Genomic DNA, 25,563 nt, shown 5'->3' on the forward strand with positions numbered 1-25,563 from the left:
GGGAAACATTTTGATGGATTTTCAAATTGGAAATTTCTTAACGATAACTCAGTTTTCATTACTTGCGACTCACATACTTTGTATTTATAAATGAGTCATTCTTCACCAATCCCATTAATTTTCTAGACCAAAAGTATCAAAGTTTGTACATCTAAAGGATTATGTTTCTTCAAATGTCACATAAGAAAGATGAAAATAAATTGATTATCAGGGATCAATGATCATAGTGTATTTTTTTTATACCATTAACAATCAAGTAAATTTAATTGATTTTCATATTTAAATTTGAAAATATATACTGTATTATTTAATTGATGGGAGTAAATATATAGTATTTTTTATTCTGTTATTTTGCTGGAGAATTGGTCGTTGTCAAAATTATCATTTCTTCGAAGTCAGTGGCGGGTGTGCCTTGTTAGGCTTCCCATGCCTTTAAATCATTCTCTCTCCTCTTCAATCACATTTTGCTTGCACTTCTCTCCAAAACCTTTCACTCGCTTTTCTGCACGAGCCCTAGTTAACGCCATGGCCGGAACACCGGAGAACTTCTCCACCGACGCTACTGCCGACGCTGCCAACGCCGACGAGGACGTCAAGTTTGGGTTTCAGCGTTCGGAGATGTACCAGAGTAAACTTGCAGGTACTACGACCTCCTATGATCGTCATCTGTTCCTCTGTTACAAGTCTCACGAGACTTGGCCTGCTCGCCTTGAAGCTTCTGACTCCGATCTGCTTCCAAAGTCACTCTCTGCTGCTCTTAAAGCTCGCAAGGATGACATCAAAATCAAGGTTAGGTTTTCTAAAACTGATTGTTTTTGTCAATAGGGGCTAGGAGAAACTTCATTGTTGTGATTACTGCGTCTTTATGTTCTAATGTCTAGAACGACTTAAAGGTAATATGTTGTCACTGGAATAATTTTCTGCTTATGTGATTATTTCTGGAGTGAATCCAACTGATTTGACATTTTGGTTTAGTTTATTGGTCGATATTGATTGATTTTTTCCGATGAGTGTTTGCTGTAGACTCTTTTGACAATATGCGAAGTACGTGATGACATGGAAGTATCAGAAGGAGATATTCTGATTTTTCCTGAAATGATCAAATACAGGTAGTTTATTTGTTCATTCATTTTTTCTAAAATTCGGCATTGAGCGGCACAAAGCTGATATTCCATGCATTGTGGGGGCTGACAAAATGACTCAATTTTAAACAAGAAAATGACAAATAAGATTCATGAATTTGACTTGATTCTATTAGCTGGATCCAAGTTTTCTGATATTTAGAAGAAAACGGTTTGTAGATACCACACTGAAGTCGCCTTTTAGTTTTCGTGCTTTCTCTTGGATAGCTTCAAAATGTCGATCTAAACGTGTATGCATTGTCGGATTCGTCCGGATCTGTTGAGTCTCGTGGTTTGCATTGAAGCCTTGTTTTTATGATGAAGGGATTTGAAGGAGTCAGATGTGGATGCATTTGTTGATGATGTGCTTGTCAATGGCAATACTTGGAGCTCTGGATTGCAGGAGTCGCTGAGTGGTTCTTATGTGTTTGTCTGTGCCCACAATCTTCGTGATCGAAGATGTGGTGTTTGTGGACCTATTCTAATTGAGGAATTTAGCAAGCTCATTGAGTCCAAGAGCTTGAAAGACAAAGTTCGTGTGACAGCTTGTTCTCATATTGGTGGCCACAAGTATGCTGGTAATGTTATAATCTTCAGCTCAGGAAAGGACGGGAATATTGTTGGCCACTGGTAAGTCATATTTTTCAACGGACGACCTGGAATTTCACCACTAGCCTCCAGATCAATTTGTAATCTAACAACGGTAGCATGATTGAAAATGTTATTTTCATGAAGATAAAGTTATTTTTAAAATCTCTTACCTTGCAAACTATTATATACTGATAAAGGAGATGGAAGGTGGGAGATGGGTCATGTGGGGTCGGTGGGTGATATTTTCAAGTGCCAAATATTGACTCCATTAGTTACATATTGGTTGAAGCAAGTGCAATAAAGTAAGAGTTGTGGTACATTAGAGGAATGGTCATTTTCTCCATTCAGTGCAAAACATTTTCGTTGTGAGAAGATGTTGAACAATTAAGCCTACCTAGAAAATGATTTTGCAAAGAAAAACACACATTGCAAGCAGCATATCAAAGATCAATAAAGAAACTTTGCCTTAAGACTGTCCATTACATACATGTTATATGTGCTCTATGTTGTGTTAGTGCAGGTATGGCTATGTTACGCCAAGTGATGTACCTGCTTTGCTTGATGAGCATATTGGAGAGGGAAAAGTCATTGAACGACTTTGGAGGTTTGTATTGATTGTCCTCTCCCTTTTTTTTCTTTGCATGCTTTAGTGCTGTTTTGCTTCATGGCACAGCTAAATCACGAGGAAGTATCTTAATGTTTTCCATGGTTTTAATTCTAGGTAGATGTATATATTACTCTTCAACTATGAGATTGTGCTCAACATACTCTATAACTGCAATTGTGCTTATTCCTATGCCATTTTTGTCTATCCTTTCATTTTGAGGGAGCAACAGTTGCTTCCTTTTCCTTACAGGTTTAGGATGGGAACATGTTACTTATTTAATTTACTATCACAGTATCACTCACTCCTCTTCTGTCACGACCCAAAAATGGACGTGATGGCACTTATCTTATCCCACCAAGACAAGTCAGCCTAAAACTCAACTTATTACAATAAAATGCGGAAAATTTACTATCGACTTATATTATACCCCAAAACCTGGTTGTCACGTGTACAGGCCTCTAAAGTATTACAATTGATTCAAAAGAAAACTCAAGTCTCAAATGAACTTGTTTCTAGAATAGAACAAGAACATAATTAAGGAGAAGAAAGTCTGCTGCAATGGAAATAGCTACCTGACAAATCTCCAAGAAGCCTCGGAAAAGAAGAGAATGACAAGTACAACAAAAATCTAGGCTCATAACCTACAAAAATTTGTAGAAGCAAGGGGTGAGTACCAAACCACACGGTACTCAGCAAGTAAACGTCTAAACACAAGCTAAGGGGATGAAATACGGGTACTCCTACCACCCCAATCGAACCTCCACAATTACAAACTACATAAAATCCAGTCTAACCTAACAGTTCATATTTACATAGCACGTAACTCTACAACAACACTTAGACAAATTACATATACATCCTCCACAACCACACTTTACCAAATTACATATCCTCAATAACAACACTTCAACAAATTATATATCCTCGATAAAAACACTTCAACAAATTGCATACCCTTAACAACAACAATTCAACAAATTACATATCCTCAATAACAAGCTCAGTATTCATCAATCACAAATTTCGCAGAAAGTCAATCACAAGATCAGCAAAACACAATATCAAGTTCACCAATGATAAGTATGTGTAATGCAATGTCAAGTATAATGATGCATGTCTGACTTATTGATACACACCCGCTGTCTCTCAGTCCGGGACCCATGGGGGACATATCTGTCCATGCATCTGTCGCGGCGTGCGACACGACCCTCGATAATAATAACCATCACGGCGCGCGATACGTCCCTCGAAATATAGTATCCATCGCGGCGCGCGATACGTCCCTCGAAATATAGTATCCATCGCGGCGCGCGATACGTCCCTCGAAATGGTACATCCTCTTTAAGTTCTCATTCTTTCTCAATGCACATAACACTTTTCACAATCATGTCATCAAAATAATGCAATGCCATGTTCATACAAAAATAAAGAGGATATCACTATTTTAATAACATTACACAATTCACAACAACATCAACAATGATTCAACAAGCCTTTCAAATCATTCTCCATTATCAACACATCACACACAACCCATTATTCACATTGCCTTTTATTACCCTTTTGTTTTCCTCATTAGAATTAATCAATGTGGACAAATCAACCCATCACCAAGTCCCATTACTCCCAAACATATAGCATAAGGAAATACATGCATTCCATACACTTAACAAGAGTTTAGAAATTCACTTGCCTCAATTTATCGAACAGTCACTCCGGGACTTTAGTCTTCCCCCTTTGTTGCACTTCCAAATAAAATTCAGTCTATTCAAATAATTAAACACTATAAGGTTTCGAAGTTAACAACACACATATTGCACGTGTCTATACTAAACCAAAAAAACTCACGCAAATTTATAATTAAGTTCTTAAGTTTCAAGATTAGGATTAAATTTTTAATTTCTTTTCAATATCATAAATCTTAAGACATTCACTTAATACCATATACCTAATACTTAATTATATATATTAATATATCAAAACTTAAATGATAATATGGAAACTATTAAAAGGATCTCAAATTGATCCGCTTCTAGGTTAAAGGGAAGCACTAGACTCACTCCACGGGAACTCGCTTTTCGGTTTGCTTCAGATTTGGCATTCATTCCCCTTCCCTTTCCTGATGCAATTCAAATTGACAAGTAGTAGTGACAGCATAATAAATGTCCGGAGGACAGAACAAAATCTTTAATTCCCGGGTTTCCTTAAATTTATATCACCCATATTTGAACACCAAAATAAAGATATTTCATGAAATACTTTTATACGGAAGGCTTCTTGCATGTCTATTTACCTCCCTTCCCAATAATTGTTTCATGATCATCAACAATTGGTCATAATTACTCAATGACTAAGGTGAAATTTATGCTAAATAACATATGCATACATGTACACAAAATTAAAATTAGTTTCACATAGTGGTGTAAATTATACACGTTTTAATCTAAAAATCTACTTCTAATTACATAAAAACTTAATAGAAAGGATGAAAATAATTACCTTGACGCCTTGAGATGAAAATATTGATTTTTCTCCTCCTTTTCCCTTTTCTTTTCTCCCTTTCTTTTCTTTTTTTCTCTGCCTTTTTTTTCTTTTTCAAATCGTTTTTTTTTTCCTCAAATAAGCCGTCATAGGCTTTTTATAAGTTTAGGACACTTTGCCCCTTTTCTTTTTATTTTATTTTATTTATTTAATTAATTAATTTCCTTTTCTTTCTTTTTTTCATTACTATTAGCAACAAAAAAAATCTTTTATTAAATCTAAAAATCGTGTCACTCATTCTTACAAGTCATATAAATTATTTATAAAATCTACTAAAAAGGTTAATATAAAAAATAATAGTTGAAATTTCTAAAACGACTAAGAGGGTCGTTACATCTTCCTACTAATTAAGTAACAAAAGGTTGTCTCTTATAAAATTAGGACAAAGAAATGGTTGTTAACGGTGCATAAGGGGGGTATCAGAGGATGATGGATCCCTTGTTATCTGGATCTGTGTTTGTTTGTCCCTCTAGTTATTTGGTTGGTGTTGGATGCCTATGCTTAGCATCAATTTTAAGACAGGTAGAGAGTTGATTTGTCTGTTGTTTAAAAAAATCTTCTTCACTTTTGCTATCTGATTATCTCATAGCGTGGCGAAGTTTGATTGCTTTCCATACTATTTGGTCTAGTGGTAAGGTGATCCTGCTCCCATTGCAGAAAAAACATACTTGGGTTTAAGAGTGTTATCAGTTGGAAATTCTGTGTGGAGATTTTTCCATTATTAATAAAATTATTTTCCTTTTAAAAAATCACATGGATGCTGTATGTTGAAAGTATTATATTATATATCCCATGTAATGGGCATAAATTTCAGAAACTCGGAGTTTATTCCTTTCTCCGCATCTCATCGTCTTTATTTGATCAGGAGGGAAACTTGTTAATCTTTAATTATTTGTCTCTTAGTAAGAATTCATTATGTTTAAACAGTCGACTAGTCCTTGATTGAGATAATATTTGGATCTGTCTCCATAATGGTTAGACTATTTCTATGAGTGCTTGGGGGAAGCCATACCCCTTTATTAGGATTAATTGCTTCAATGCGGTCACTATTTGCTAGATTTGATGCTTTGGTTGGCCTAAATCATGCTTCTTGATCTGTAAAATTTACGGATGGAGGAAACGTCTTCAGCACTGCTGCAAAAATTGATATGTTGCTTTTATTTTTTAAATTGCTGTTATCACAGATGTTTTACAACTCTACTCTGATCAATTGTAGGGGCCAAATGGGACAATATGAGAAGGTAACTGATAAAGTGGATGAACAGAAGGTTCCTGAAGTAACCAATGAAGAAAAGAAGTCTCTTGAAAATGGAAAAAGCCAGGAGAGTAGTGTAACTAGTTTCAGCTGTTGCCAAGGTGCTGCGGGAGTTTCTTGTTGTAGAGATGCAAGTGCTGAGCAGAAAGAGAACAAGAAAGGGCAGGGAACAGTTTCAAACTGGTTCGGCAAATGGGAGCAGCGTGAAATACTCGCAGCTGTAGGTGTGGTTGGAGCAGTGGCTGTTGTCGCTGTGGCTTATGGCTTTTACAAGAAGTCACGGTGAAGCATGTTAACTTGGGACAAACTTTGTGCTCAAGAGTTTTCGGGTATCTAGGTTTTGTAGAAAGGTAATAATGTTCGAGATAATCTCGGACACTGAAAATGCATACATATTTGGTATATTTAGAGAAAATTAAATGCAATGTGTAATTCGACTATGGAGAGCAGCTCCTTTGCTCGTTCCCAGTAAGAACTAGAAGGGGTGATAAATATAAAGTGCCAACTAAGTGCTACATGTAGAATGATAGTTTTTACTTCTCTTGCTTGGGATTGAGGGTGATTTTATGTGATGTGTTATGGGCAGATTTGCTTTTTTCTTCTTGTGAAACTGGTTGATATGATTGTCTTTTCAGCCCTTTGACCACCATGGAAAATAGACAGCTAGCAAACAGTAGCGTATTTGGTGTCTTTACTTCATCGATGCAACCTAAGAAATGTTTGACATAGTTTTCGTCCTCTTAACTGTTGAGGTTGAGTTAAAATCACAGATGTCTACTCTTATGTATCAAACTTCAGAACTATACAACTTTTTTCTGCACGATGCAGCAGAATGTTTGATTTAGGACCATAGATATGCTCATACGTCCCTGTGATATCCACTGTTGTGTAAAACAACGTGAGCCTCATTCCTAAAGTCTAACAACACTTTGGCCAGTTATCTTTTTCAATTCTCTCTCTTTAATTGGACCTCTAAGTTCAGCTGCATCATCCCACTTCCCATCAACAGCATACACATTTGATAACAGGATGTAATATCCAGCATGATCTGGATCTAACTGGAGAAGATTCCTGGCAGCGACTTCTCCAATTTCTGCATTCTGATGAATTCTGCAAGCACCAAGCAAGGCCCCCCATACGTGTGCTCCAACCCGTGACTGCATTTGGTTAATGAGGCACATAGCCTTGTCCAGCTCTCCGATTCGTCCAAGCAGGTCAACAATGATTGCATAATGCTTTGATTCTGGCATCAGTTCGTATTCATTTAACATCATATTGAAGAATTCAATTCCTTCCTCAACAAAACCTGCATGACTACAAGCTGCTAATATTGAAAGGAAGGTAACTTTGTTAGGACACACCGTGGTATCTGCAACCATACGATGAAATAACTTAATTGATTCCCTAGCTTGCCCATGAATTCCGTAGCCAGCAAACATGGAGCTCCAGATAACAACATCTTTATCTGTTAAACTCTCAAAAACATTGATAGCCTCCTCCAAGCTACCACATTTTGCATAACAATCAATAACTGAAGATCCGATGAACGAATTGCTGATGAACCCACCTCTAATTACATAACTATGAAGACAAGAAGTCAATTGAAGAACCCCCAAATCAGAACAAGCTCCAAGAAGTTTAATAATCACAGTAGCATCAGGTTGGATATCGCTGGCCATCATATCACAAAATATTTGCATAGACTTGTTGGCCATTCCATTTTGAACACAACCACATAACAGAGCAAACCAAGAAACAGGATCTTTGCTGGGCATCCTGTCAAATAAGAAAATCGCTTCCTGAGGTGAACAACAGCCCATGTACATATCAATCAAAGTGGTGGAGACCAATATATCAAGTTCAAAACCTTTCTGCAAAGCTAATTTATGTATTTCCCTGCCTTTGTCTAAGTTACAACAAGCTTCACATGCTTGCAAAGCACTGATAACACATGCGACGTTGGGTTCAATTCCTTTATATATCATCTCATCAAAAAGACTTGTAGCTCTATCAGTAGCATCATTATGAGCACAACATGAGATCATACAACTCCATGAGATAACATCTTTCTCCTCCATCACCCTAAACCAATTTCCTGCATAAAACATGGACCCAGATTTCGCATATAAGTTCAGCAGAGCGTTTGATAAAGAAAGGGAACTTTCATAACCCATTCGAAACACGTGTGCATGAACACTTTTTCCAGCTTTTAAATTCAACAACTGAGTACAAGCAGAGACAACAGTGACAAGAGTTATTGGGTCTGGACTAATGCAATGCGCCATCACCATTCCAGTAAAAACAGCTAGTGCTTTATCAGGCTTAAAGTTCTTCTCATATCCAGTAACCAGAGTAGTCCATAAAACAATATCCGGTTTTAAATATTCCTCAAAGGCGCGAAAAGCATCGTCCATATCTCCACATCTCGAGTACATGTCAATGAGGCCTGATCCAAGAAACATGTTTGAATGAATTTTACCATATTTCTTCCCCAACCCATGAATTATTTTGCCAAAATTTGTAGCTTTTAATGCAGAACACGCCTTCAATGCAAAGAGTAGAGTAAAATGATCAACCTTTTCGAATGAAAACATGGACGAAAACAGAGATAATACTTCCTCATATCGGTTCTTTCCACAGAAGCGTTGCAGAATGCGATTACAGGTGTATATATTTGGGTGAGGAATTTCATCAAACAGCTTACGCGCAGTTTGAGCTGGCAACAACTCGAAATATAAGTCTGTTATTTTTGCAGCCAAGTGAGTGTCGTAAGTTCTGATAGTTAAAGAATGCAATTGAGTGAGAAAATTGGTTGTTCTACATACTCCGACGACCTTCAAAACATGTTCCGGTGATCTCATAAGTGCCGTTCAATCAAACTGCATTTCGCCTGGTAAGTTTTTTTTTATTTTCAAGTTCAAGTCCCAACAAAGAAAAGGTAGTTTTTTTAAATACTGAGTTTCGACAGGAACTCAAATTTAATCGAGTTTTGCTTTGCTACACAGTAGTAGATTAATAACCAGTCATTATTTTTTAGATTTAAGAAAAAAGACTTAGCAAATCATAATTTTTTTGATTTAAGGAAACAAAAAGAATACTTTACAAGTCATTCTTTTTTAGATTAAAGAAAAAAGACTTAGCAAATCATAATTTTTTTGATTTAAGGAAAAAAAAGAAGAAGACTTCCTTTTTAGATTAAAGAAAAAAGACTTTCTAAATGAGATCAAGAAATTGAATCAGGATTCCTTCTGAATGAGAAATATTTAAATAAGAATAAGTTGTAATAATCATGGTCAATTGCTCTCTAAATTCAAGAAATGAGAACAATTAAAAGTGTAATCATGATTACTTATCAATTATGGGGAATACGTTAAAAAGAATGACTTCTAAGTCACACTCAAATTGTTGGCAAAAAGTCAAGAAATGAAATTATTGTTATAAAATCAAGCTCATGGCAATATAAATATAAAGAGATGAAGACAAGAGGAGTAAGATGGAAGATAAGACTTTCTTTTTTTAAGTGTATTCAAGTCTCATATGTATCTATTACAATAGTGAATGAACAACCCTATTTATAGAGTGAGAAATCACTTCAAAGGTCACCATATTAAGTATCATACTAAATAGATACATTCTTATCCAAAAAGGTTCATGTAACCTAGTGAATATGAATGGTTGTTCATGTACCAACCTTATGGACTATCCACTCATTCAATGAATTTATAACACTCCCCCTTGGATGTCCATAGATAATGTGCCTCGTTAAAACCTTACTAGGAAAAATCCTGTGGGAAAAAATTCTAGTGAAGAAAAAAGAGTACACATATCTTTTGATACGCACTATTTATTGCCTCATTAAAAACCTTGTCAGGAAAACCCAGTGGGAAAAAAACCTCGGTCAAGGGAAAAAGAGTGCAACGCGTATTATACTCCCCTAATTTAAACATCACTTAATTTCTTGTGATGATGTCTCCAATCTTCGTACATTATGGTTGGTATATTCTTTTTTAAAGAAAAACCACACATTTCTTGAATATGGTGTGTCATTTATCTCAACCAAACGCACTTTCAACTTGCTTCATGGAGGACTTTTATTTCTGCATAGCAACATTTGTTTGCTTCATTGATCGCCAGGATATTATTGTACCTCCACATGAATACACATAGCGTGGTTGAGATAGAGCTTTATACGGACCAGATAAATATTCTGCATTTGCGTAACCAATCAATTTTGTGTTGGATTCCTCGGAATAGAATAAACCCATAACTATGGTCCTTTGAGGATATTCAATCATGTGCTCAACACCATTTCAATGTCCTTTTATCGGGGAGAAACTGAATCTTGCCAGTAAATTTACTGCAAAACAAATATCTGGAATAATATTGTTAGTAAGATGCACTAGTGCCCTGATTGCACCAAGATAGAGTTTCATCACCAAGAAACTCTTCATCCTTCTTTTGAGATCAAACTGAATCATCATTTATGTCAAGTGATCTCATAATCATTGGGGTACTCAATGAATGTGATTTATCCATATTAAATTGCATCAAAACTTTTCAGTGTATGTGCACTGTTAAACAAATATTTCATTTGTCAAATTATCAATCTGTTGGTCAAGACAAAATTTTGTCTTACCAAAACCTTTTCATAAAAATACAAGGACAATTAGGGTCATTCTTTTGTACCCTTTTTCTTCCTTGACCATTTCAATCCATATAAGGATTCTTGAAGCTTTATTGAAAAAGTTTCTTTCAAGCTCTTATATGCTTCAGACACCTCGATTGTTTCAAGGATTTTCATATAACCTTCATTCTCTAGCTAGACATTACAATTATTCATTACATGCATTCAAGTTTTTCATATGTTGCCAGATCAAAACAAACCTCATTTCATCCACCAAAGGAGAAAACATCTCCACTAATATCAGGATTTTTGCGATAAACCTTTATGCCCCAAGGCACAAACCGTATTTGATATTTTACGGTTATATTATCGCATAATAATTTATTTGTACCCCACTGACATTATACCTTGATTTATGGACTACCAGTCCAAAATGTCACTTTTCTAAGTGAAACAAAATATACTTGAATTGTGCATTTTACTTGGCCAACCATTTATCTCTTCACACTATATGACAAATTTGAATTCAAGATCCTCATCATAATTTATATCATTGAGCGCTACCTCATATCAAAGATACCGTCGGCGGTTATTTGATATCGATTCCAACAAGACATAACTTATCGAGATCTCTTCATTTTTCATTATTTCAGGTACCTGAACCTTTTTCAAGATTTTATGAAGTGTTATGTCAATGTGCTCCTTTATAGCACTTGCCTCATTATCATGAACATATTGATCATTTGCTCTTTCCTTCTTCAAGGAATTTTATATTTGGAATCAATTTGTCTATTACGCTTCCGGCGTATCATAGGCTCTGTCCTTCAAGGACTTCACATTGGAGCATTTGCAGCTGAATTATATCATAAGATCAGTGCATTCATCTGGCAACTGATTTGCAACATTATGCAACTGAATTATCCCTTGAACTTTAAGTTCACATATTTATTTTAACGAGGATCTAGATAATTCATAATTAACCTCACACATAATTTTCAGCTGTCAATCATCTCTCCCCCTAATGTTAGAAAATCTAACATTCATTCCAACCTTATTTGGAAGTTCATCTTTGTGCGTGGTGGAGCAACTAAAATCATAATCGCACATTCAACATTTTAGATGAAAATTATATGGTTCCTGACCCTAAACCAATTTTAATGGGGAAACCTTGTTGGTTTGATGCATACATGTGTTGCTACATGTTAAACAAAATTATCTCATACCAAATTTTATTTGGGAGTTTTGTTCTCATAACCATGATTTAGCTATAATTGGAGGCATACAATTTCTGCTAAATCAACCACTATTATCAATATAATTTCATAATTTGGAACTATGCTATTAATTTTAACAATTCGAGCAAACAACTTTACAAAAACCAATTTGTAAGTTGACAACAAAATACATGTGACCATCGCATAGATGCATTAATCATATAGTTGCAAGGTGAACAGGCCCATATTCACCCTTTTATATGTTCCAAAAAATTTTAGGGGATTACAGTCCCGACCTTAGCTAGTACAATGATCATTTTATCAAGAGAACAAACAACACAGGAGAATTCTTGAAGAATCTTTATTTCTTCATCATATAAGCCTCATAAATTCTCAATTACGTTTGCATCACATTTAAATCAGAATGGTCAACTGATCATGCCAACTGATTTTTATTTCAGTACACTTATAATTTACTTTTACATGTGATTTCATCAGCATGTACATGTTTGTATGGAACAAACAGGAGGAAAAGTGGGATAATCTTTTACATAAACATTATAACCCTTTTCGGTTGTAGTGATTTATAGTCTCAATATTTATTTTCATTCATCCGAAACTTAAAAAGTTTCTTTTGAGACTTACTACAACCCCAATATTATTCCTTTGATAATAGCACAAGTCGTTAGAGCTTGCAATTAATTTTGTGTACTATGACATATTGCATGACACCATCCCTATGGTGAGCATCTCCTTCGAGGAGGAAATTATATTATTATTGTCATGGTCAAAATCATTACGAGCAAGACGTCTTTCTTGCTTTACTTTTGTTGTACCATAGGTACACAACCAATGACAAATTTGTATTGCCACACAATAATGACCACAACCCTTATAGGCAAGAACTATTTCTTTCTTTTGCCCTTTCGGTAGTTTATATCATAGTGACGTATAAAACGTACAATACAATTAGCCATTTCTACCAAATAAAATTTATTTCCTCTCAAATCTCCCGTAGAGATGAGAAGTGACATGTATCATTTCTCAAACCTTCTATAGAGGTGAGTTGTGACGTATATCCAACCCATAATGATTTTATCACATCTGGACCCATTCTCTTATAGAATGGCCGAGCATTCACGATACTTATTACAAGTCACATTCTCTTCAAGGATTGAACTAATTATTTATATGTACTTTATAAATTTGCATTATAAACACATTGTCATGGCTTTAAAATTCATCATATTTCCATAACACACCTCAACATCACTTTGAAAGATTAAGTGTACCATCACTTTATCTTCTTGTATCATGATAGAAGATTTATAAATTTGTCAAATTATTGGGTTGACAACATTCACAAGTCTAATGACCTTTCATAGCATTTTGATAATGAAAACTGCCTTCACATTTCGAAGGACTATTTGGAGAACCCATAGTGTTCTTCCTTTTATAATTACCACAATGATGACTATTATAATTCTGTCCCTTCATGCCTTTTTTCATATCGTTAATCATTTGTCATCTTTCAGACTAACTATTTAGTTTACCACATTCATACGATAGAATGGAGCAAGTGAACATGCGATTTCAAAATTATCATATGTTGTTACCACATTTTTTTCAAGGAAGGAGCAAATTCAATAGGACGGATTTCAAGACTTTTCATCAAAGTTTTAGTCATCATTATATCATCACTATGGTGCATTGACTCAAACTCAATGTCTTATCCATATAAGGCATGTTACGCCATAATTCTATGGGACTTGAACCCAATCACAGTGCATCAAAACTCAAATTGATGTCTTACCCTTTTGGTGCGATAGAACTTGAATCTATCGTCTTATCCTCAAATATTTTTCATTATGGTGCATCCGGACTTAAACCTGATGTCTTACCCTTTTGGTGCGATGAAACTTGAATCCATCGTCTTACCCTTAACCAACGGTATAATAGACCGAAGTACAACATGACTCACCCTTTGAGTCTTTCAAAATAATCAAAATAACATTCAAACTCATGCTATTAAAATTTTACACTTCTTCAATTTAAGAAGTTTTATATAGCATGTCATATTCAACCAATAATAGTATATGTCTTCGGTTCGTGATAATTGTTAGTGACTGAATACTATTTTTATTCTAAATCATAAAAATATTCTAGAAAATACATACCTGATTTTATGCATATAATAATACCTTGATTCTCATAACAAGATCAACCAAAACATGAGTTAAAGAAAAACTAAAACTCAATCTTAATTGGCTAGAGACTCGTGCTGATAACGTGTTATAAAATCAAGCTCATGGCAATATAAATATAAAGAGATGAAGACAAGAGGAGTAAGATGGAAGATAAGACTTTCTTTTTTTCAAGTGTATTCAAGTCTCATATGTATCTATTACAATAGTGAATGAACAACCTTATTTATAGAGTGAGAAATCACTCCAAAGGTCACCATATTAAGTATCATAATAAATAGATACATTCTTATCCAAAAAGGTTCATGTAACCTAGTGAATATGAATGGTTGTTCATGTACCAACCTTATGGACTATCCACTCATTCAATGAATTTATAACAATTATATTATATCTTCTTAGTTTTGATATATTGTGGGGAAAAATTTACAAAGTGAGATCCCAAAAAACTAACCAACTAGAAAATAAAATTCTTGACATTAATTTTCTTTAAAAGAATAATCAATTATTTAAATATTAAGCTGATGTAATGACCTACTAGTGGCATGATCATCAATTTCAGAGACTTGTTCATGAATCCTGATAATAGGGAGCTGAATTGTTAAAGAATTGAAACAAGTTTTCCCAAAAACTTCAAATTAATTAATACTTAGATATATGAGTCTTGCTAAAATGACTATAAATACCCTCTTCCATTCTCTAGTCTAGTAATTCAAACTAAAGTTGTGTTAGTATGGCTAGTGGACAAGAATTTCTAAAATATTTTTGCTTCTCTTTTTTTTTATATATATATATATATGTATCGTTCCACCTCTTTTAAATTTTAAGAAGTTAAATATTTTTAAATATTATGATTGAATTTTTCAAAAATATCAATTAATGTGTCAAACTTTTTGAAAGTAGTGTATTTTTTTGAAAATCAAATACAAGTACTACAAACAATGAGCAACATATATGTCATTTTTATTACATACTATTTCCATCTCAATTTATGTGATACATTTTTTTTAATCTCTCTAAAAAGAATCATTTTAAGAAGTGTTTAAATTACAAATTGAAAAAAAAAAGTCTAACGGTGTGTGAAGTTCATATCTTTTTATACACTAATTTAATACGCAAAAATAAGAAATTTTAAAAATTTGTAAAACTTATAAGAGATAATGATAATAAGTAAACTAAAAGGTAGAGTTTTGCAATTTTTTCAATATTTCGGGCTGAACCGGCCCAAAATAAACTTAAAAGCCCATTGAGCTGATCCATCTTTGCTGAGTTCGATGTTCCGTTCCCGTTAGGAACTATCCCTAAACTCAACAGTAATAGCAATAGCAGTAGAAGCAGAAGAGAGAATCATCAGAGAAGAAGATGAAAGAAGCAAAGCGTAGTCGTAAACGGAAGAGAGGAAAGGTTCATAAGAAATCTTCCACTCCGGCCGGAAACGATCCTTCTAAGGTCTCCGGCGTGAATCAGTCTATGGTTTCGAATACGGCGATCTCAAAGACTAAGAAACCTTCGTCTTTTCTCGATAAGGTTCTAGTTGTATTTCTCCTTATATAATTATATGTATGTTCGTATTTTTACAAATAGATTTTTGATACTTGTGGAGTTTACGCAGATGAAGGCGAGATTATCAGGAGGACACTTCCGTATGCTTAATGAAAAACTCTACACTTGCTCGTATGTCTACCTTCTTCGCAAGTTGCTGCAATTTTTTCGCTGGATAATATGTTCAAATATTGATGCAATTGCTTTGCTTTTTTTGTTATCCAGAGGAGATGAGGCGCTTAATTATTTCAAGGAAAATCCGGAACTTTTTAATGTGGTAAGAATCATTTTCTCCAATATTTTGTACTTCTACTGATAACTCAAGTTTCTTAGATTTGAGGTTGCTGTAGACTGAACTTGATTGCAAGAGATTTAGTGGGGAAAAAACAAAACTTTTAGGTCCTGAAGCTGAAAACAAAGTAAAAATTATCAAGGTCTTCAGAGAGATAAATTGTCCTGTGCCGATATTAAGAGACTTGAAATTGAACATCAAGTGGGTGCTATGGTATTTCTAAAGGTTTCTCCGGGGAAGAAAATTATGAGATTTGGTCTGAAAGGAAAACTTTGTTCTTGATTTATTGGGCCTTATGAAGTACTTGATAGAGCTAGCCTGATTGCATATGTATTAGCCTTACTACTAAGATTTGATCCGTAATGAATGAGTAATAAGGGTTTTGCATTTGCTTGGTAAGGACTAAAAGAGGATGAGAAGTTAAACAAAGGATCATTGCACCCCCTCTGTCCAATATTACTTTGTTCAATAAGGAATCTTGGCCTCTTATAGTGACTATATTATTGGTATCTGACTGAACATGAATTTAAGATGTTAATTTTGACTTACATATTATGATAGTTATGGTTTAGAGAAAGTATCATATCAAAAATAAAAGTTTGGCATATTTAATGAAGTCATGAAAGTTGTATAGAAATGAAGGTGTTAATATTTCGAGAGGAGCTGTTCAGAAGACTAAGTTGTATGTAATCCCTCATAGGAACTGTTTGAAAGACCAAGTTTGTTATCAAGGATGGCTTCTTGGAGCTATTACTTCATTTTTCTCCCTGACCTCATGTTCTTAACGACAAACTAATCACTCCTAATAAGACTTTTACTGTCTTCCACAAATACCCCCGTGTGATGGCTGGTTTATAATATCCCCTTCTGAAGTTGTATGGACTGCAACTTCTGAGTCTGATTCAACTTCAGGTTTGCAATTTATGAAACATCCTGGAGTATTTCTTGAGTTCTTGTCAATATCCCTCACCATTTAGTATCTTCTTGTTCTTAACCATACTTAGCTGGTCAGTATCATGCAGGGTATCAGGAGCAAATGTTACATTGGCCAGAAAAACCTGTTAATATAATCACAAAATGGCTAAAGGATCATAGCCCTTCATTAATTGTTGCAGACTTTGGCTGCGGTATGGGTCTCAAATTATCAGGAAGCAACAAATTTCATGTGTTTATCACTTTTGCTGTTGTGTGACTCATTGATTGTCCAACTTATTGCAGGAGATGCTCGGCTGGCAAGAAGTGTGAAGAACAAAGTGTGGTCTTTGGATCTTGTCGCACATGATCCTTCAGTAATTGCTTGTGACATGTCAAATGTATGAGCTTCGCTTGGAGTCTTGCTTATAGAGTTTCTTGCTGTTTGAATTGCCTTTAAGTTTAGTATATTGAATACATACTGATTAGGAACTTTGTTTTAAATTAATGCTGCTCTTTTGGCAGACCCCTCTAGAGTCCTCGTCAGTTGATGTGGCCATCTTTTGCCTTTCATTGATGGGAACCGATTATCCAAGCTTTCTTCAGGAAGCGCGCAGAGTTCTTAAACCCAGGTTGGCATGCAGTACTTGCTTAAGTTGTAAGATACATATCTTCATCAGATAGCTTAGTTTATGAATCGAGTTGGATGGTTGTTTCCAGGGGGTGGCTTTTGATAGCAGAAGTTAAAAGCAGGCTTGATCCAACTACAGGGGGTGCAGACCCAAGCAATTTTTTGAAAGCTATTTGTGATCTTGGGTTTACTATTGAGTCAAAGGTCTATTCCATTTCTTTTCGTTATGAGTTTGATGAAATCTACTACAATTTCTAAAGCTTGTCTATGTTTCTGCAGGATTTCTCTAACAAAATGTTTGTGTTGTTCTACTTAAAGAAAAAGGTTTGGTTTGATGGATAATTTAGTTTTATTCTTCTTCTGTGACTTGGGAAATATGTGCTGATTGTCTGTATCTCTCTCTCAACAGGAAAAACAGAATTCAGTAGACAAAGAGATTAATTGGCCTGAGCTCAAGGCATGTATTTATAAACGGCGCTGAGCTTGGCCATAATATGGTCTAAGATTTTACTATAGTCCCTGTTCATTCTGGAGATGGGTTTAAACTTGTTGCTAGATCTCACTCATTGTTTCAAACCGTGCTCCCAAAAAAGACTGTCCACTGAAGTGAGGAATGGACGCTGTTGTGTTTCAAAGAATGCGCTTCACAATGATTCTAGGAGAAAAGTAGTCTATTCTTTGAATCTCATCTTTGAGAAGTAGGATTAGTATCGGCATTATTGTAGTATATTGGATTTTTGAAATTGTAGTTATTTTAATTGTTTGAAAATTATAATAACTAAATTAATATGATACTGATGTATTTATTTGATGAGATTCAATCAAAATGCATCTGATCAGGCAAGTCTGGGATAAACGTATGCAAAAATATATAACAACGGGAATTCAATAGTCTGTACAAATTAATTCTAACAAAACGTCTAATTCTAGTTGTAGATGTATCCATTTACAGCAGAGGCGAGACAAGAAGCAACCAAGGACTCATCAGCTAAAGCCACAAAATCAGGCAATGACGATGGCAAGAAGCATTGCCAGAATCAGTTAATCTTAAAATGTTTGACACCATTAGTGAAATTGTGACGTACCGGGCGGTTGTCTCAGAAAACTACGCCCACCTCAGACAATTAAAATGGTATGATGTTCCAACGAGGATCAATATTTTGAATTGTATGTATTCTTCAATCTTCAAGGCATGTACTACAAGTAGTTAAGGGCCAAATACCAAGGACATGTGCATCAACTTTCTTGTCATTTCAAGTTATTATTATGCTCCAACTTATATCTAGAAAAATATAATACTAACACAAGAGGAGCAAAGAAGCCAATAATTCCAAGAGCAGCAGCTGATACGATGCAGTAGACTTCTTGGATCCTAGGTAACCTGGATTACAATATGAACGAGTAACCAACATTATGATCATATACGTGGCATATATCCACAGGTCCAAGAAAAAAAGGCAAACCTTGTGATATACTCGGAGAGGAAAACTTTGGAAATATTTTCATAACTGAAGGACGTAATAAAGCTTGAGATGACACAACAGAAGCATAGAAGCAAACCAAGACTTATCAATTCATGAAGGGGGAAAAGCCCTGCAAAATACAACCAGAACTACATTAACAGAGTAAAAACATAAACTGCTTTGCTGGACTGACAGTCATACTTCTACTTTTTACCTTCAACCTTCCTTCGAAGAAGTTGGATCAGAGTAATGAGAGACAAGGCAGCTGTGAGTGATGTTGAAAGTGCCTTCAACAGTACAATTAGGCATTAGCTATGAGATTTTGTTTAAGCATGAATATTACCAACTACATTTACTGCAAGAAAATAGGTAAAGTAACTAACCAATCCTTGCACTCCAATGTGTAATCGGTGAACAAAGAACCAATCTAAGATAGCATTTAGCGCAATGGCTCCAATACTAACCAGGAAAGGCCTCAGCCCATCTCCAAAGGCATAAAACACTGCAACTACCAATTCTCTGACAATCAAGAATGGTGATCCAAGAGAATCTATACCAAAAATAACAATTTATATATGTCAAGAAACTATAGATTCAGCCTACACGAGTACAAATGTGCTCTTATTTATAAGCCCCTCATCCAGAATACTCAAAAGTATAAACTTATAATCCAGACATCCTAATTTGACGAGTTATCAATACTTACAGAAAAGGAAAATAGAAGAAACTAAAGCACTTGCCGAAGAATCAAATGCATATCGCTCAAACAAGACACGGATGATAGGACCAGTTAAGCTACTCATGACAGAAATAATCGGCAAGAGAACCACCTGCATCAAAACAGGAAAACGCTAAGACTATCAGAAACCAAGTAAACTTGTTAACTCACTTGTTGGTGAAAAATCTTACTATACACTACATTATTGAAATGGTCCGAATTGAGTGGAATGGATATAAAAAGTTCTAATAGTTGACTCCAACTAGTTTAGAATTGAATAATACTTAATTGATAGGTTGATCCACATGGCACCATTACTAGGAATTACTATGAATTTGATCCATCCCTTAACATTCAAGATGAACATGTTTTCTAAGATAAAAGCCCTAACCACGCAAAGCAGGACCCCTCTGTTTATCTTCTCTACTAGGGTTGGCCATGACTCTGTCTGCCAAAACAATCTGGAGTTAGAAGACAAATACAGATGTAAGTGTAACAACATAGCATTACTGATCGTCACAAAGTCAAAATATGAGCACCTTTATCAGTCCCGAAAATATGGGCAAAAGAGGCAGTATAACAATGCTTGAGAGCAAACCCAAAGGTGCCATGACCAAAAGAAAAGCATCTGAAATTTTGACAATATCAATAATGAAATGAGAATTAGGGCATCCACAAAGAAGAACCCACAGGAAAATGGGAAAAGGGAAAGAGTATAACAGTGCTCCAATGCAGTAAAAAGGATGGCAAAACCAGTGCCCTGCATGGAACATTAAAAAGCTTGTCTCACTGTCAATCACTAACGTCTGATATTCTTCCACACAGACCGATAAAAGATTCAAAAGGCTGTTCCACTGTTTTGGAAGTTATTCTTTCAGACAAAGAGAAGCTAATAATACTACTTGACATTTAATTGCATAATACCATCACAACTTGACAATTAATTACAGTACAATCCCTTCACAAATATACAAGTTATATTGATCATCTATGTTGTCAAATATACTGTTCAAACATGTCATACTCGGAAAAAATTTGCAATTTTGTTTTTGGTCTCATTAGAAAGTGATTATTCATTCATTTTTATTTAATTTATTACGATGATGATATGATATGTGCTTAAATGACAAAATGAGGATTCATATAGCCGACCCCAACTTATTTAGGACTTATAGTTGTTGTTGTATATATCCTCAACAAAGAGAGATTATTGGGCCGCCTTCTCATTACAAAGGTCAAAAGGTTGTGCATGGACATTGCCATAAAAATAACTTTCACTTACATGAAAGACCTGCAGCTGCACCAGCAAAATGAGATGCGAAACAGAGGTCAGTAAATGATGCTATTTGTGCCAAGCCTGAATTGAATATTGCTGGTACCAGAATCGAGAAAAGCTAAGAAAAAAAACAAAAGGAACAGTGATCAATGCAATGAATTGATTGAAATGAATGTAAAATGAAGAGGAAGGTCAAAGAGGTGTACGTCATAAATATCCTCGCTCTTCAATTCGTCAGTCCATGATTCTGAAATAACTTCATGCCATGTTCCTCTTAGCAATAGAACCTAAACTCGCACATAAAATGTCAAGTATATGAAAAACATGGAAAGGTTGTCTTTTAACCCTAAACAATAAAATTGAATATAAAAGAGTCGGAGGTGAGCAATGGCGACCTGGATAATCCATTGAATGACTACACCAAGTGAAGCTCCGCAAGATAAAAGAATACCACCTATTCAAAGAGTCTAAAACTTCAATCATAATCATTCTCACGTAACATCACTTAAGTAACTGTGTAGATTACTTTACCAGAACAAAAGGTATCCGACTGTCTGCTATAGGAGTAGAAGAGGCACTATGATAAATTAAAACTATTTATATGTCAGAGTCTAGAAGAATCTACTATGAGATACATACGAAATAATTTCAATGATATAATACTTGGGCTACGACAAGTTAGTAATTTACACTGGCAATCAGGAGCAAGCTAGACAAGGTGGGGCTAATTGCCGGAAAGACATTTTCTCCTTTTGCACTGGAGTGAAAAAAATATAAATATTATCATAGGTGCTCAAAGAACAACTAATAATAGGAAAAGCAAATAGAAAATATAATCTTACCTCATATAACCAAATCCAAGCCCAACAGGGCCAGCAAAAATTACGCAAGGAGTCATTATTTTCAACTGAAAAATATGTGAAGTTTAGTTAAAATAGTGAAGATCTCCGAATCTGAAAGGAGAAAGTACACATTGAATAACAAAGACCAATAGTAATACATGCTCCAATAGGCATGTTGATACATAGTAAAGGAAGTACGCATACAAAAGGGCTTTATTTAATTTTAGTTCACAGCAAATTGCGATAATAGACAAATAATTGACTAAGCAATCATGGCCAGATAAGTGACGGTAGGACGAAACTCAAGCTGAATTTTGCGTAATAATAAACTCATTACCTGTTGGATAGCTATTCGGCTTGTAGTCAGGCCTTCAGCTGAGGTCCACAGACTGAAAATGAATCCATGAAGTGCAATGCAAGAGAAAATCACAAGCATATAAATTCTAATAATGTCAGTACAAGAATTTTCTGGTCTAGGTTAATTTAAAAAATACTGGTGGAACAACCTCCAGTGAGAAGCAAAGGCAAAATAAAGATCCTGCAACTTGGCATGAGCAGGGAAACCAAGAATCAAATGTTGGAAGAAGGCACTACAGATCTTTGAGAATAGAAAATGAGACTAGAGAGGTCAAGACATTGTAGAAAACAAAAGCCTGTAAGAAGCAGTTCATTGTGAGTTATTCTTCACACTATTTTGAGATAAAAATTCCAGTTAAGATCTCAAAGTATCAATGAAGCAAAATTGCCAAAATACAGTTTAGGAGAACAGGTCATCACATCCTATTATTTTCCGAGTTACATAGCCGTAAATAAATTGAATTTAGACCGTCTTACCCTGGTGCATATATATGAATAACAGACTCAGAATATATGAGCACTAGGGCAGCCAACAAACCTCCTACCTGCATGATATTTTATTTTGTTGCTAAATGCTAACACATCTTTTAGCTATGAAAGATGAGTCAAGAAGGTATTAAGAAAAGAGTGAGAGTACACATACGAGGATCATGATGGTATTTGCATACTTAAACAGCTTCTTCTGACGATCCTCTGGAAGCTTACTGAATATCATCAGTTGTGATAAGTGATAAGTAAGAAATGTTCTTTTTTAATATGGAAATGTTTTTCTACAAGTCAAAAGTAAAGAAATGTTTTTTCTATAAGTAAGTCAGAAGTAAGAAATGTGTTCTCAAGACAATCAACGAGGTAAAATGGAAAAGCTCTACTACTGAGAAACTAGCTCAAAGTCTTTGAAGTTGCTTCAAAAATTTATAGAACTTTAGGTAGCAATGAAGGATGAAGGTCACCTAAAAGAATGCAGAAAAAAGGGACAATGCAGAAGTCGCCATATAGCTCCCTCTTGTCCAGAACGTGTCACTACTCATGCTTATATCAGGTAGATCTAGTTACCAAGATAGAAGACAAGATATCATTGTCTACACCTGCTTTTACGTCTGAAGATACACATCTACCCGCAGAATCATTCCTTAGCAAGTTAGGTAAGCATTAAATAAGCCCGTCGACAAAGAAACTAATTTTTATGTATGTAGGGGACTAAAACTTCGATATACAGCTCTTTATCTAACTGACCCTGTTGGTCTCCAAGGTCTAATCCAGAAGAACTTCAATGTTGAAAGAAGACAAATGACCAGAGAATTTACTCTCTGTTACATAATTTGTCATGTTATGGTACTGTGCACAAAGAATCCTGGGTTATCACATGTAGAGACACATAAATTCAAGTATCGCAAGCTTCTTTAGATGAATATGGCGACAACAGGAATATGGTGCCTTTGGCTCCTGGTAAAAATAATTCTGTAGCAGTTAAAGTGCAGAACACTCTGAATTCATCTTTAGGATTCAAGATAGTAGCATACAGAGATAGCAACTAGCCTTAATGTAGTTGTCATTGTGATGTGAATAGGGCCATTAACACCTGCGTGAAGTAAGGAGACAGTGATCAAAATGTTCTTATCATCTCCCACACATAAAACATTTTGTGAACTAACAAACTTCTTATATATGAGTTGCCTATTTCCTTAGAAATATATTGTCTGCAGCTGGTAACAACACACTGCTTATAGAAAAAGATGGCTGTTACTTACACCCATGTTTTGACTAAAGAGAAAAAAAAATAATCATGCATACACAAACAAAGTGAACCCAACTCTAAAGACAATGCTATTATGTTTTGTATCTCAATACTCTTATGGACAGATAAACCATCTACTTTATTTTATCCTCTACTCACCACCAAGAACTGATGCAGCAAAACCAGGCAGCACCGAAGCATACCTGTAATTACAGCACCACTCGATTAAGACTAAAATGGTGAGGAGAGTAACAACTAAATATCTTGAAGTTTGACAAGTAAGAAACTTTTTAGGAAACATAGAACACTCTCTTGTTCTCTTAGAAAAGAATGGGGAAGGTGAAAAAATTTCCAAGTCAGGTAAACGGCATACCTGAAGGCAGTTACTACAGGACCAATGCCAAAAGCTGAAGCTATAACAATTTCCCTCAATAACCCCTAAATAACCAAAAATTGGTTTACCGAAAACAACAAAAATATTGAGAGAAGAATTTAAAGGTTTAACAGTAAGTACATTTAAAAACATATTAGGAAATAATCACCAGAACTTTGCTAGTAATAGTGGCAACACCAATCCATGTAACACTTTTGGACAGCAGATTACCTACATGAGACAAACTAAGAATAAATGATTAACATACAAATGTATAAAGATGGATATTGTTTGTAAATGACGGACCTGGCCGCAGTACAGAGTCAATGTGAGTTGAATCACAACTTAACGGGTTTTCATAGTCGCTTGAAGAATCCGATGAATGAGAAGATAAATGTCTGCCGGATATGGTACGCATTCGCCGGCATCTATTGGGAAGGTGATTATTTTTAGCGAAAAGAGAAATAGAAACAATTCTACGCAAGTGAATTAGTTGCAACGACGATTTGGAGATCGTCGACGGCGAATGACGTTGATTATAGTCAACTAGGGTAGTACGGCGGGCGGTTGAATACATCCCGGCGGCAAAATCGACGGAGCCAATTCCCGCTGGAGCTGCCTTGGCGCCAAAACAGAAGGGCTGAGTTTTGCCGGTAAAGGTCTTGGGCCAATTCAATCGATATTGGGCTGATTTGAAGCCCAGAAGCCATTGTGTAGAAACAGCATTTTCAAAAATAATTTCGAATAATCTGAAGTTTCATAGGATTAAAATTCTAACTTTCTATAATTAAAGTTCAAACAATTTTTGCTTGATTAAGGAATCCGATCAATTTTACTGTACAAATAAAAAAAATTGGAATTTAGCTATGCGTAACTTTAGACACCATATATTTTAAATTATTTCGAAATGAATACAAATCAAATGATATTCAAATATGATAGTTGTGAATTTTTTACTATAATTTTCTTATAATGAACACTAGACGTATATATTAATAATTAAAAAAAAAATCACATCTTGTCCTTTTCTTTCCTTATGATGAAAAAATAAAAATTACATATTTGTCAACTTATAGAGATGAAATATGTATATTTATACTTTGGCCTTAGTGGAAATATGTCAGGTTTTACACTCACAAATTAGAATTAATTGTAAGTTAGTCCAAGGAGCAGGGCCCATAATATTAAAACGTACTTTTCCGACAAAGTACAGTGGAATAATTAGGAAACATCATTAAGCAATTGTTGTATATTATTATAATAAT

At 35.0% G+C, this 25,563-nt stretch overlaps 4 protein-coding genes across 4 annotated transcripts; 2 read left to right on the top strand and 2 right to left on the bottom strand.

Annotated features, from left to right (window-relative positions):
• The first annotated feature begins 12 nt into the window (after positions 1–12).
• LOC101262369 (altered inheritance of mitochondria protein 32) lies at positions 13–6,725 on the top strand. The gene is made up of 5 exons (XM_004231798.3): positions 13–789; positions 1,024–1,109; positions 1,446–1,751; positions 2,233–2,316; positions 6,077–6,725. The coding sequence occupies exons 1-5, from the start codon at positions 427–429 to the stop codon at positions 6,399–6,401; spliced, it is 1,164 nt and encodes a 387-aa protein (XP_004231846.1). The 5' UTR covers positions 13–426; the 3' UTR covers positions 6,402–6,725.
• Positions 6,726–6,781: 56 nt separating this feature from the next.
• LOC101266187 (putative pentatricopeptide repeat-containing protein At3g01580) lies at positions 6,782–9,431 on the bottom strand. Its single transcript, XM_004233551.5, has one exon. The coding sequence runs from the start codon at positions 8,974–8,976 to the stop codon at positions 7,027–7,029; it is 1,950 nt and encodes a 649-aa protein (XP_004233599.1). The 5' UTR covers positions 8,977–9,431; the 3' UTR covers positions 6,782–7,026.
• A 5,910-nt stretch (positions 9,432–15,341) lies between these two features.
• LOC101262065 (ribosomal RNA-processing protein 8) lies at positions 15,342–18,378 on the top strand. The gene is made up of 9 exons (XM_004231797.5): positions 15,342–15,684; positions 15,770–15,831; positions 15,925–15,976; positions 17,004–17,118; positions 17,210–17,304; positions 17,429–17,535; positions 17,624–17,738; positions 17,814–17,858; positions 17,944–18,378. Exons 1-9 carry the CDS (start codon positions 15,520–15,522, stop codon positions 18,013–18,015), a joined length of 828 nt encoding a protein of 275 aa, XP_004231845.1. The 5' UTR covers positions 15,342–15,519; the 3' UTR covers positions 18,016–18,378.
• A 3-nt stretch (positions 18,379–18,381) lies between these two features.
• Positions 18,382–25,046, bottom strand: LOC101265891 (uncharacterized). The gene is made up of 21 exons (XM_019212556.3): positions 24,605–25,046; positions 24,468–24,529; positions 24,299–24,363; positions 24,085–24,128; positions 23,727–23,769; positions 22,834–22,894; positions 22,668–22,735; positions 22,171–22,222; positions 21,834–21,898; positions 21,682–21,748; positions 21,523–21,568; positions 21,387–21,445; positions 21,198–21,278; positions 20,998–21,109; positions 20,255–20,343; positions 20,107–20,163; positions 19,704–19,827; positions 19,381–19,547; positions 19,212–19,284; positions 18,998–19,127; positions 18,382–18,915 (listed from the first exon to the last, which is right to left on the bottom strand). The coding sequence occupies exons 1-21, from the start codon at positions 24,873–24,875 to the stop codon at positions 18,783–18,785; spliced, it is 1,869 nt and encodes a 622-aa protein (XP_019068101.1). The 5' UTR covers positions 24,876–25,046; the 3' UTR covers positions 18,382–18,782.
• Between the last annotated feature and the right edge of the window lie 517 nt (positions 25,047–25,563).

The sequence above is a fragment of the Solanum lycopersicum genome, chromosome 2 (assembly GCF_036512215.1).
Source record: "Solanum lycopersicum chromosome 2, SLM_r2.1".
In the NCBI taxonomy this organism is placed as follows: domain Eukaryota; kingdom Viridiplantae; phylum Streptophyta; class Magnoliopsida; order Solanales; family Solanaceae; genus Solanum; species Solanum lycopersicum.